The sequence below is a fragment of the Diadema setosum genome, chromosome 14 (assembly GCF_964275005.1).
Source record: "Diadema setosum chromosome 14, eeDiaSeto1, whole genome shotgun sequence".
Classification (NCBI taxonomy): Eukaryota; Metazoa; Echinodermata; class Echinoidea; order Diadematoida; family Diadematidae; genus Diadema; species Diadema setosum.
In genome coordinates, this window is record NC_092698.1 from 2573781 (window position 1) to 2587995 (window position 14215).

The window sequence follows — 14215 nt, forward strand, 5'->3', positions numbered from 1 at the left end:
CAATGTTGACGCCTGAAAATAAGTAATTGTCAATTTCTTGACACTAATACGCAGAGAAAGCGTGGCGTACGTAAAATTTGCATTCCGCGCCACACATCAACGTCAACAGGAGCAAAGCGAGGGTTTGCAGCTCTTCACGTAAAATCTTGCCACCCAGAAAAGAAGTGCATTTGGAGGTTACGAAACCCTTCCCCCAAAAACAATAAACAAACACAAGGTGAAGAGAACTCTGGACAATGAAATATATTTTCTAGTTTTCTTTTATTTCCATTTACTTCTGGTCCATCGATTCTCTCTCTCTCTCTTCCCACTTAGTCTTTCTCCGACTATCTTACCCCTCCCTCAGTCCCTCATTTTTTCCCCCACCAGCAAATCAACTTAAAATGTAAAGTACTGACACTAACTCCATTTGGATGCTGACTCTGACACGTTAACTCGACATTATTGGCCGCTTGGTGGTCTGCCAATAAAACTTTCCGTCTCTCTTTAATTATGCAAATTTTGATCTTCCTTCCAGCTTATCTTTCCTTTAACCCCCAAGTCCTATTCTCTATCTTTCTCTCTTTAAATCTTCTGTAACTCAATGCTCCCTTTGCCCCACAGGTTTGAGCTATCTACTGCTCTCATACCTTGCAGGAATATAGGCGATGAGATTGTTGGTTGTTTCCAGACATGCATGGATTTATTTTGCCTCCCCCCACCCCAGCAATGTCTCGAGGCCTCTTTTACCCTGTCATTCAGAGGGCTCGAGAGGGGGAAAAGGAGATGTGTCGTCTTGCAACAAGTTTTCTTTGCAGAACTGTCACTGTACTTGTCATATAGCAACTAGATGGACTGTACCATTTAGGGGTAAATGGATATATGAGTTGAAAGGGGAAGAAATATTACAGAGCTAATGTTCTTTCATTCAAAAGTAACTTCAGAAACTTGTCCGTAGAGAGGACTTTACTGTTTTCGAAGATGTGCCTTTAAATCATACATCAGACCTACTGTACGCATACAAAAATATTGAGAAGCAGATGACTATAGGATAGCCCCATTCCCATTCTACCATATGAAAAAAAAAAAAGATTGTCTATGCAATGCAAAAGCTGCATAGAACCAGTACGACAACGTGACCGAAATCTTCACGACAAGCCGTGGCAGAGCGTACTCTCCAGCGGAACAATGCACATCCTCGATGAGCTCGGAAATGAAATCACCTTCTTTTTCGTGATGTGGAGAAAGAGGGAGAGGGAGAGAGGAAGGAGAAAAAAAAATCAACAAAACTCCAAACATTGACTCTTGGGAACATTGTAAAACTTTGTTGCCAAGCACACCACTACCTCTCCCCTTCTCGTCCATGTAATTTCATGAAGCTTCATTTCCCCCCATGGACACCATTAATTCATTTACCATCCCCTATCGCCTCGGCGACAACACCGAGAGGAAGCTGTGACCCAACAGAGGTTGCCGAGGTCAAAGCAGGAGATGCTAGTCTTGGCAATCCAGGCTCACCAATGAAAGGAGAAGATCAATATTTTGAAATTCAAAAAAATTGTCAAGTTCAGGAAAATCAATCCTGCCCCTCCAAAAGCATCTTAGTGCTATCATTTTGAAAGGTTACAAAATGCCCCCTTGATGACTACTATTTCCACCGACCTGCAATGCACTGCAGTCCACTGCAACTACGGTCTTTGAAAAAAATAAAATTCTTCATCTGTACTTTTAGATCCTTTTTTCCCTTAACCCATTGAGGATGAGCTGATTTTGTTTAAACTCTTATGTTTCCTATTGCCACTTGCCTGAGTATACTCGGGACTAGCCTTCAACAGGTTAAGTACTAGGGACTACAAGTACTTATCCTGCCCAGCTAGTAGCTGATGCCTACTCCACCTTGAAATGCATCACAGAAAAATGTTTCTATGACATTCAAATTTACTTGGATACATGGCTTGCTTTGAAAGCTTGAAGTTCATGTTTGTTTGTTTGTTTGTTTGTTTGTTGTTGTTGTTGTTTTTTTTTTTTTTTGGGGGGGGGTTTCTGGGGGGGGGGGGGGCATTTTGAAGTAACATCATCCACCATACCCCCACCCCAACTTAAAAATAAATAAATGAATAAATGTACAGAAAGAATATCAGTGACTGAAAACTGATTCATTTTTTGTCACTGTAGTTTTGAATAGATTTGGACTCTGCTTTGGAGGTACATCTTCTCTCCACCCAACGAAGAGATAATACGATGAGCAGATAAAGGTCATGTACCTCTCCTTTAAGCAATATTTTTTCAGAGTCCTCTCTGGTGCAAGTGAAATATACTACAAAAAGAATTCTTTGAAAAAAGCTCAAACAAGAGAATCACTTGTCTCATCTCTTCCATCAAGAAAATACTTACACATTTTTTCTTTTAATAGAACCTCAAATTCACACTAGCAAATTTTAGTTTAAAGAGGAGGAGGGTTCTTTGAGGATGCATGAAGCTTGAGGGGGAAAAAAAAGCAAACCTCGGGGTCTGGTGCCAAGACTAGAGACGACGTCATAAGAGTGGGGGTCGTGGGAACGAGAGTTGGTAGTAAGGCAGGGGTCAACAGGAAGTGGGAGTCGAGATGAGGAGTTAATGAGGGGTTCTCCGAGAGACGCTGAATCAATGGGGGTCGCTGATAACAATCCCCTTTCTCATTCTCTCTCGCTTTCTGCTTTCTAGTTCATACTCCTTCTCAATAGTGAGATATGTGTGTACATACATTATGTATACACAAATGTATAAATGTGAGAGAATGTATGTGGCATATATATATATATATATGAAGAGTTTGTTCGCAAAAACCGATAAGTCCATTTTTGAAGATTTTGAAGTACGGACTCTATCATAAAGTACAAAATAATACCTTTTAAATGATATATTGGTCACTACATAGAAAGGTATATTTTTGAAGTTATGGTCAAAAGAAGTAAAATTTTTCTTATTATTCTCTTTATTTTTCTTGGCCTTTAATCGCAAATATCTCCATTCGGCAAATATGGACTTATCGGTTTTTGCAAACAAACACTTCATATATACATATATATGTGTGTGTGTGTGTGTGTGTGTGTTATATAATATATATATATATATATATATATATATATATATATATATATATATATATATATATATATATTTGTGTTTTTGATTTATTACTCACCTATGTATTTATAAACACACTGTTTTTTTAAATGATTCAAAAGATAATTTCCAAATATGCTGCTGTATATAGTCGCCGACTTCAGTTTCCATGATATGATTTACTAATCTATCGAATGTGGTTCCCATTTCATCGTTTTAGTATCCATTCATGCATTCTTTACAAAAAGCAAAACTTTGCTGAGCATCTCCTCCATATCAAGATCAAACAGCTGGATGATTAAGATTACTTCACAGATGACATCACATGTCTTTGTATTGCCTGTTTTGAACGAACGTATGTGATTTTCTGTCCCACTCTTCTCCTCGCCACTTGCATCACCTCCTAGAATGACCTGAGGTAGAATGTATATCCCACCTGCTGAGGTCATCTTTTGCATGAAACTGGGAGAAGACTGGATGCGGAAGACTACCACAGTAGTCTTGATTCAGTTTTTTTTTTTTTTTTTTTTTTTTAGAAGACTGGATGCAGAAGACTACCACACTAGCCTTGAGCTTGATTCAGTTTTTGTTGTTGTTGTTATTTTCTTCTTTTTTTGGGGGGGGGGGGAGGAGGAGGAGGAGCAGGAGGAGGAGAGAGGTACTGGATGATCTCATGCACATGGCAAGAAGGCAAACTCCCAAGTTGGGTTAGTGGGAATTCTCAGATTTATGAAATCATTAGCAGTCACGTACTGGTAAAGATGGCTTTCTTATGTGTTCTGATCCATTTCTAACTCTAAATCTTTTTTCTACAATTTTCTTGTTCCTCTCCTTCTTAAATCCTGATCCCCCCCCCCCCTTGGTCTCTTTTTCTCTCAACAGCTCAAAATGAATGATATACCACTTGCAGACGTGAAGGGCACGATACAAGTCATAGGTCTTTGGAGTTCACCTTAATCTGGAGCTGTAACATCACAGAGATGCATAAAAATGGAAGAAACTTTCTCTCTCTCTCTTTCTTTCATACACACTTACCCACACACTCTCAAAAATACACACACACACACACACACACACATACTGGTAATCACTGATCAGAAACATGAAATACTACTAGTAGGCGTACCTATGACATGTGCGTATCAACACGCCTTTGTTACTGGATGTCTGCTGGTGTATACAATCTGTCAATCACATTTACGTAGAAGAAATTTGCATAACCCATGGTTTAAATTTAAACCACCTTCATGAATTCTGGCCATCCAAACCTGAACTAACTCATTTGATAGTCAAACATTATCAATTCTCCATCCACCTCCTTCAGTATGATCTTTTCCTGTACTCTTTTGCAAAACTTGTATCTATCCATTCTTAAATTCGACCCTTCGTACACTAATCCATCTACAAAAGTTTTAACCTACACATCCTTTCACCTAACTTTCCAACCTTCTTATCAATCCTTCCTCACATCAAAACTTCTATCTGCTCATTTATTCATCTATCTACCACATAATTAATACCACACACTTATCCGTAACATCTTTGTATTTTGCTGTTAACCCTCTTTTACTCATTCGTTCATACATGCAATCACATTCACAGTGAAATGCTACGGTATTTCATAAATGTGAATGCAAATACATCACGAAATGCATCGCCAAATGCCACGGTATCTATGGTAGTCATTCAAACTTTGCATGAACAGATATGCGAGATTTGAGAGTTACTCAGGTAACAAAATACCAAAGATGGCACCACCGTGTATTTCTTGTGTGACCATACACACTTCCCATTTTCATCCCAAAAGAGATATGCACATGCGCAGTGCTTACCTCAAGAGAGGTACACTTTGTCGGTCAGAAATACCCCAGTATTTTGTGAATGAGAACGGAACCACGTGAATAATCGTCGTAGCTATTACCATGGTATTTTGCCAGTGAGAAAGGTGCCATTTCCATAGTATTTTTAATACCAAGGATATTCAATGTGAATGTACACCTACTATCCGTCCATCCCTCCTTCCGTCCATCCCTCCTTGCACCCATCGATTCCTCCCCCTTGCCTATCTGTCCATCCCAGTCACTTACCATAGGTTCATGTGACGAGTAATCCCCTGCCTGAGAGTAAGAAGCGGAGTTATGTAACACGGATGGGGATGAGTGGAAGCTAGTGGACGTTGGTGCCATACCGTTGCTGCTCCACGGATTCGTACTACTGTGGGAGCCATCTGGTGGTCGGAGGAGAGAAACACGACAGTATATGTCACATTAGAGATTTGAGTACTCAACTTTAAGAAATCCTACGAGATGTATCTACATTTAGTGGTCAGCTTTTTACGAGGCTCACTGCTTTTACCTATTGACCCCCATTCACATAAACTTATGTACGTTTCTTCATCATTTTCGTTTTTATTGTCCCCTTTCTTACTTTAATCAAATCAGTGTATGGTGATTTATTTTGGATTTTTATCTACCTTACATTTGTTTCTGCTGTATTGTCTGTTGTATTTATGATGAATGGAAATAAACTTGAACTAGAACAATTATGCTCTTCAGTACGGTCCATCACACACTGAAATATATTGTAATATTGTATCCACAGAGTTTTCTCATGTGCTGCACATCATCACAAGACCTATAATTTGGACTACCAAGACAGCTTGAGAAGGCAAAAACCACTCATTTAAAATATGCTTCATTTGAAATCTGGGATGACAAAATTGTCAAATATGGACATGTTAAAAAAAAAAAAAAAAATTAGATTACCAACATTGGCTGCAAGGTTCATTGTTTCCATGTGTTAGCTTTTGACAACCTTCACTAACAATTTATTTTTTTAATTAGAAGCATTCTCTAAACTTCCTTTGCATTTCAAATGCTCTAACGACATTCTAGAAAAAACAATAATGCACGTTGTCATGGCAACATTGCTAGAATATATATTTTGCGTTTTATTCATCTCCAGACCTACTGCAATTGCAAAAAAAAAAAAAAAAAAAAAACAGATGGCAAAGAAAAACAACACATAATCAACATGGCATCACTCTTTAAACACCATGATCTTGTGTTATCCCCCCGTATCCCCCCTCGATCCCGTCTCGCGATGAAAATTGGCTGAAATCAAGAAGCGCGCGCCATCGATCGGGCAGCGAAATCCCCATCGCCAGACACTCCAGCAACAAGTAGTCATTTTCGGGCTCCCTTCCCCCTCTGAATAAATTGTCCCGCGGGGCGATTTCTCCCAAACACCTGCCCCGTTTGATCCACGGCTCGCTCCCCGGAGCCGGTTAGCCTTTCGCGGCTCTTGCATTTTGAGGGGAGCGGATTGTTTTCCCCGACTACCACTATTGTCTTCCTCCTATCTTCTCCTGCATACTGATGAGACACTTTACCTCGTGTCCTTTTAACTCCGCTTCGTCCTATTTTCACAAGAACTGGGAAAGTATTTGAGTCCTCCACTTCCACACCATGAAAATACCAATTAGAGAAATCATAAACAGTGGAATTATCGCAAAAGCGAGAAACATTAGGATTTGCATTTAGGATAATCATGTAGAATGCAACAAATTGGCATCATAATACATATATGTAGAAACAATATAATTGGAACCTGTGTCTCATTTAAAATTCTTATGTCACATGTTATTTCAATACAAATTGTGTCTTTCTTTGTTCATTGACTTTTCAGAGGATATCAACATACATTGTTCAACTTCGAACTTTATTCTTTCTTGCTTCCTTCCTTTTATTTTTTTTTCTCTTTATGATGTGGAGGATTTTTTTTTTTTGTGCCTGTTGAGCACTCAGAGTGGAAAGGGGCATTACAAATACCCCTATGATTATCATCATTATCACCATCATTATTAGTATTATTATTATCATCATCATCATCATCATTATTATTATCATTATCATCATTATCATTATTATTGTTATTATCATTATCATTATTATCACTATCATTATCATTGTCATTATCATTATCATTATTATCACTATCATTATCATTGTCATTATCATTATCATTATTATCACTATCATTATCATTATCATTATCATTATCATTATTATTATTATTATTAGCATTGATATTATTTCCATTTCCATTACAAATCTCTATTGCAAAGGGAATAAAAAATTGTATTTCTGCAGCTTTCTGGAGATGCATAATCACTGTGTTTCCTACAACTGTATCAAAGCAGAGCAGCGTGGCTTTCATAGTGTGTAACATCTGAGGTGGGTGCATGCTGGGTCCCTCACCATCAAGATATGCAAAGAGGACCAGAAGAAGAGAACGACAGATAGAGTGAGTGATGGAGAGAGAGGGATGGAGAGAACGAGAGAGGAAGATAGATGGACAGACATAGAGATAGAGATGGAGATAGATAGATAGACAAATGGATAGAAAGATAGATAGATAGATGGATGGATAGATAGATAGACAGACAGACAGATAGATAGATAGATAGACAGATAGATAGATGGATGGATAGATAGATAGACAGACAGACAGATAGATAGATAGATAGATAGATAGACAGACAGATAGATAGATAGATAGACAGACAGATAGATAGATAGATAGATAGATAGACAGACAGACAGACAGATAGATAGATAGATAGAATGTCAGACAGAGACAGTGGTAGAGAGGCAGAGTACGACAGAAAAAGGGAAAAGAAGAAAGAAAAGGAGATGAAGGGATGCACAAAGTGCAGAAGACGCCAGAGCAGAATGGGAGACTTACCCCCCATAAAATATTCCGGGTAGATGCCGGGAGGTTTCGCTGATGAATAAGTCGGGTCTGAATGGTAATCTTCTGCACCTGGAGAATACACCTGCAAGGGGTTGGAGAAAAGTGACAAACAAGAAATTCAATGTGCGGGACTATCAATAGACACTGGCCGTTAGCACACACAAAATCAAATGTGTGGGGCTATCAGTGGGGTGTGGTACTTCAGTGTGCCATCACTCCACTTCAAGCCAGTGGGCGAACACTTGCTGAGACGCATAAGTGACCTACATAAGAAGAGCGTGTCACATGAACAAGGTTATCTATACAGTGAAGTGTAAACCCGCTTCACACCTAAAATATAGAGCTGTTTCAAACCTCGCTTTGTCTTACACTTCAAGTGAACTTGGGCATCTCACCTTCTCTACCAATTAACCTCATTTTAGCTGATAAATTGATAACAGAGTTACATGTATGCTGTTTCTTTCTGAGCTTTAACTGACTGGAATTCCACATCTTCATTTACTTCTTAAGGGAATTATATGGAGAGAAATGTACAGAGGCAGGGAAGAAATGTCTCATTTGCGTGATTGACAGGTTATGACAAGTGATGTCATATCACAGGGAGGGTAAAACTGAAGTGAAATCTGATAGATTGTTTCTGCACTTTTCTCCCGGGATGCGCGAGTGTGCCCCGCATGCCGACATCCGAATGAGCGGCGCTCATCTTTCTCCAAAACGTGATGGATCTCGCCCTAATCAAATAAACCGATTGATTACTGTCTTGGAGAAATTACACGAAATTCAAGTGCTGGGGAGTGTGTGCCAATGACCCCATCCAACTGCTTTCGACTGCAGTAAGTGTGCGTCTCCTAGCTTCAGTTCTATGGCCCACTAGCTCCAGCTCTGACTGAAATAAGCGACCAATGCTGAATTTGATTCGAGATGACATTGTTAAAAAGATGAAGAAGGCAACAAGAATAGACATATGACATTATCAAAGTTCTGTTCTTTGCTCAATCTGCTACATGGTGCGTGCTCCCATGTGAACAAATTAAATTCTTGGAATTCTGTGACATAAAAAAGAGCCAAAAATTTATTGGTAACCCCCGGCTCCTTTTCGCATGGAAAGAAATGAGGGCGATGTGTTTGAACTTACATCACACATATTAAAAAGTACATGCAGTGAAGATAAATGGAGCCTTTCCAAACTACTACAAACTTACTGAAGTTAAGCCCATTACAGCTTCATCTAGAGTTGGTTAAATACAGTGACATTACAGTCCCAACACATTCTACATTCACTGAAATTCTTTTCAAGTCTGAAATGCGCTATATAAGAATTTGCTATTATAATATTATTATTATTATTACTAAATTTACATTACCTGGTCACAAATACAAGCTTTTTACAACATTCTCTCAGCATTTCCCCAACCCATGCCCGGGATTTCAAACCTACGATATGCTTCGCTAGAAAACAGGTCAGTTATGTTAACACACATACTCAATGAATGAGATGAATGTTCATCAGAAAATGCTGGCATTATTTCATGATTCTCTGCTCCTTTACTGCCATACCTGTCTTTCTCCATCTTGCCTCGTACTACCATCCTCAATCTGATTTCCTATCTTGCAGTTTTCCTATCCTTATAAATGAAGCTCAGATATGGTGTGTATTTATTTCAATTTTGCAGTTTACTCTCTATTATTACATATATTTCAAATTTCATTATTGTAAATTCAGTTAAGAATTCTATAAGGTTATGATGTAAAGCAACAATATCAGTCATCAAGCTTCTAGACAGCTGATATTTGCACAATAAACCTTATTGTTATGCTTTACTACGTTGATACTTTTTAGAAACTAGAGCTGAGAGAGTCATTTGTGACCAAGCTTCAAAAGGAGTATTTAAAAGAGAAGAATCTTCATAGTTTCCATCAGTGCTCCTCCATGGAGGATGCGGTAAGAGGGAGGATGCGGTAAGCGAGGAGATGGTTGGTTGTCATGTTTGGCTCCCGTCCTTGGATACCTGACGGGGCACCAGCTGCTCTGAGAGGACCAATAATCAGCTAATAAGGACTCATACAACGATCATCCAATATCAGTCTTTCTACCACCGTGGTGTTACATCATCGTCATTCTCATCAACTCTTCTTCTTCCTCCTCCTCCTCCTCCATCTCCTCCTCCCCTCCTTTTTATTAAGTGCCCTCTCCTCCCTAGCTTTCTGATCCATTCCTTTGCCCTTTATCCCATTTTCTCTATCACTCTCCCTCTCATCTTACTCTCACACCAACTACCAAATCTTTGAGCTGCGTCATCTACCAACGCTCTGCAATTTGCCCACTTGTCACCAAGTTTTGATGTATGCTAAAATTGATTACCACTCATACAAGCTTTTTCACAAATCCACACAAGGGAAGACAGATTCATGCAATCATTTCTTGCTGGAAAAACAAAGAACAGTGAAAGAAAAAAAATCTGCTGAAAATATGTTTGTTGGTCCTATCATCTATATCTAAATAGCCTGTCGAAGAAGATGCCTTTTGGCGTTCAAAAAAAGATGTAAGAAAAAACATGAAGATACGCTTTGTTAGTACTCCGTCAACTGCAATGGAAGGATCAGCTGGAATTTTGTATCACATAATTCTGCCTCGATTCAAAAGAAATATGGTGAAAAATGGGGGGGGGGGAGTTAATGGCACAGGAGGGGTATCCTCCTTACCAGTTTGATGGTCTCTTTATACCAACCTCTGTCAGGTCCCCCATCTTCATCCAACAGCCCCTCCCCGCTAAACCCTCCTCATTCACAGATCGATTTTGGAGGGATGCGGGGGATGGGGCAATGGCATTGGAACCCACCCCACAGCACTCCCTCACTTCTTGGCACTCCGGCCGGCAAATAGCAAAACCATCGCCTCGCCTCATGCACGCGCAGCTACTCATGGAGCCGCGATTTTAAAACATCCCTGGGGTGTACGCGAGAAGAGCCTTAATGACTACGGAAAATAGACAAAAGTGAAAAGACAGAGTTTAGGCGAGAGAGAGAGGGGGAGAGCGGAAGAGAACAGCCACAATCCGAAGATCCACTGCCCATTTTTTTTTTTTTTTTTGATATCTCGTTACACACGCAAAACAATCGCCCCCGTTTGGCACAAATAGGGCAGGGAAAATTGCAATCTCTTTTTCAGACCCTATAGTCGTACCGCCTTGTGGCAGGAGCAAGGGGGAAAAGGGATGGGGAAATTTGTGATAATTGACTGGCACGAGAGAAGAAAACATGTATGCGAAATAAGCCATCGCACAGGAAGGGAGCATACTCTACCGAGGGGGGAAAGGAGAAATTTTCGTTGTCATCGAGGCCCGCGGCAATTTAACAGTGACACAAGGCTGTACACACGGTACATGCGCCGGAAACTTGGGACAGTGTTACGAAACAAATATCAGAGCTATTTGAGACAAGAGAGTCGGGGTGAGGAAAGGGAAAGGGGGTGGGGGGGGGGGTAGGGAGGCTAGGGGAAGGAGAGGAAGAAGATGAAGGCATAAAAGAATGGAAAGAGAGAATCTCAGGAAAAAATAACCGGCTTTGAGATTTAGTACATTTCGCCCAAATTAACTGACCGTTGGATCTAAACACTCTTTGGATTCATGCAGTATTACTTTATCTGAGCATATGTAACTGCCTAGACCTCTGGAGTGCAGAAAAATGGCATGTAAAGGGCAAGTGCTACCCATGGAATGCATTAAGGTATTCAACCCCTCCCCCTTTTATTGATTTCTTCTTATAAAAAAAAAAGAAGTGAAATTCAAGGAACCAAGTCAGATACTGTACGAGCTGAAACTTTTGCGTACAGATATTATTTTCGCGAATTGCTACTTGGAGGACATTTTCGCGTGATGTTAATTTCGCGGTTCCAAGGGTCTAACTGAACTTAGTTATTTGCGCGTTGTTATTTTCGCGGTTCAAAGGCTATTCGCGAAATTCGCGAAAATAAAACCACCGTGAAAATCTCAGCTCGTACAGTATCTGTCAGATTCAATCAAAATGCTGGTTCAGAAGCTCGAGATTTCTATTTTGGTGTAAATACTCAATTTTGAGTAATACATGCCATTAAAACCAAAACAACAACAACAAAAGAGGACTTTTTAACCATATCTATAAAAATAGAAGATATGCAGCTTTGCCATACAAAACACTTTGAACGCACCACATGTACAACGTATCTGCTTGTGATCGATGCACACTTCAAAATCATGTATCAAAAATTTGTCTTGCACCAAGAAAGATCGCACTGGCCACACGCTGTGTTAATTTCTTCACATTCAAATATATCCTCCTGTTTTATGTTTTATTTACAGTGTATGCCTTCGATTTTGTGGCATTCACACACATCCCTCCTACTTTACGTTTCTTGACAGCGCATGCCTTTGATTTCGTAGCATTCAAAGTATTTCCTTCCTGCTTTATATTTGTTCACAGCATATGTTTTCAGTGCCTATCAGTAATGGTTCACTATGAATCATAACACAGAGACAGCCACAGAATCACAAAGAGGGGGGGGGGGGTGGAGCAAGAGGGAGAGGGAGAAACAATTAAATCCTACTCAAAAGAAGGGCAATGAACTTTTGCTCTAATCTCAACGGTCGCCTAACTTCTCAGCGTGTTGCCCAGCTAGGCAAGGCGGTTTGTTAGTGTGGATGGATGCAAGGCATACTGTACCCCCACACAATGCGATAACAGTTGGTTTTTGTTAAAGCCAGTTCCAACTTTTTTTTTTTTTTTGGGGGGGGGGGGAGGTGGAGAGAGGGACAGAACTTGAACAAATGCACTTTTTCAACTTCAATTGTTCACATAATAGGCCCGTTCACACACAAGGGAAAAAGTGCGATTTAAAAATCGATTTTCTTATCGCGATCAAAATTTCGAAATTTTTTCCAGTGTGGACAGAAAAATCTCACTAATTACCGCGATCCTTATCGCGATCCAACTCGCACTATTAGTGCGATTTTTCAGAATAATCGCGATTATTTTGCCAAGCGTCGTGTGTGTGAGCGCGATCGAGATTCGGAAATCGGTATTTTTAGTCCCATCGTTCGCAGCGCGTGCGAAACTCTATTGGGACTGCGGGGTCAGTCTTCGGTCATGCAAGATTCGCGCATGCGCAGTTTGGCCACTGATCGTTCTTTCCTTGCTGCGAAGTGCGATTTTTCCCTGTGTATGAACGGTCGAAAAAAAAATCGAAATTTGGATGGCGATTGAAATTTTGATTTTCGTTGTTTGTGAACGGGCCTATTGAAATCACCAAGCAGAACAACAGTGACAAGGAAATAATTAAGTAGATTACAAACAAATTAACTAATTAATACTTGAAAATGATATCTGAATAGCGCTCAGAAGAATTACTAAATGAATGGATAAGTAAACAAATAAACAAAACAGTGACTAAAGAAGATACAGAGTATCATAATAGTAATAACATATGAAAATCAAAATATCTAGGACTTTATCAACCTTGACACAATGAGCAATGAAGTATCATAGATGCACCAGGGTTTTCACATGGCAAAAATTAGTCGTACCAAGCATTCTTTCCTTCTTCAATATCAATATGAAACATCATTCACCATAAACCCATACTGGAGTCAACAGTTTCTGTAACTATTTGAATGCACAAGATTAGACAACAAAACAAAACTCTTAAAAACAAATACACATTTTTTTCTCATTTTAACTCACTCATTTTTTTTGTTGTTGGAAATATGAAGTTGAATAGTAAGATTTTTCCTTTCTTTAGGCTCAAACAGCAATGAAAGAAAAATATGGTAAGCTTATTGAGCAAACCCTAACCTGGACTTGTTAAGTCAAACAAGAAAATTTCAAGAATTTTCATCAAAGCTATACACCTTCTTTCTACTCTTCCAACTGTCTTATTGTAATGAGACACCTTGTAACAAGGGGTATATCATCCCTAGGGTGACAGGACCTTGTATCTTAAAAAATGAAAAAAAAGAATTAAATGAAAAAATAATTTAAAAGAAATAATGAATTTTCAGTAGACCAAAAATACTGTTTCATTTTTTTGCCACATAGAAAAAAGAAATGTCTAGATCGATGTCAAATAATGAAAAAACATTGTTTGGATAATGTTAGTAATTGCAATGTTTCAAAACTCAAATAAGCATTCTTGATACTCAAAAATTGAGTAAGGCTTAATTCTAAACATATATATATGCCAATCGAGATATAAAGTCTTGTCACCCAAGGGGCATTATGAATTGTAGCATACTGTTGTCCAAGGTTCTCCAAAACTATGCGACTTACTTACAGGAACACGGCGAGAAATGCATTTTGCATCTTGTTTTCTTACTGTGTACAGGCACCACAAAGCTCCACTTAA

General features: G+C 39.2%; 1 protein-coding gene across 1 annotated transcript in view; it reads right to left on the bottom strand.

Moving 5' to 3' along the window:
- LOC140237532 (transcription factor 12-like) overlaps nt 1-14215 on the bottom strand; it is a 268067-nt gene that overhangs the window by 109380 nt on the left and 144472 nt on the right. Inside the window, exons 9-10 of the mRNA XM_072317467.1 lie at nt 7831-7921; nt 5172-5311 (exon numbers count right to left, since the gene is read on the bottom strand). Of these exons, the coding sequence (XP_072173568.1) occupies nt 5172-5311; nt 7831-7921 (231 nt within the window). The remainder of the gene's footprint in view (nt 1-5171; nt 5312-7830; nt 7922-14215) is intronic.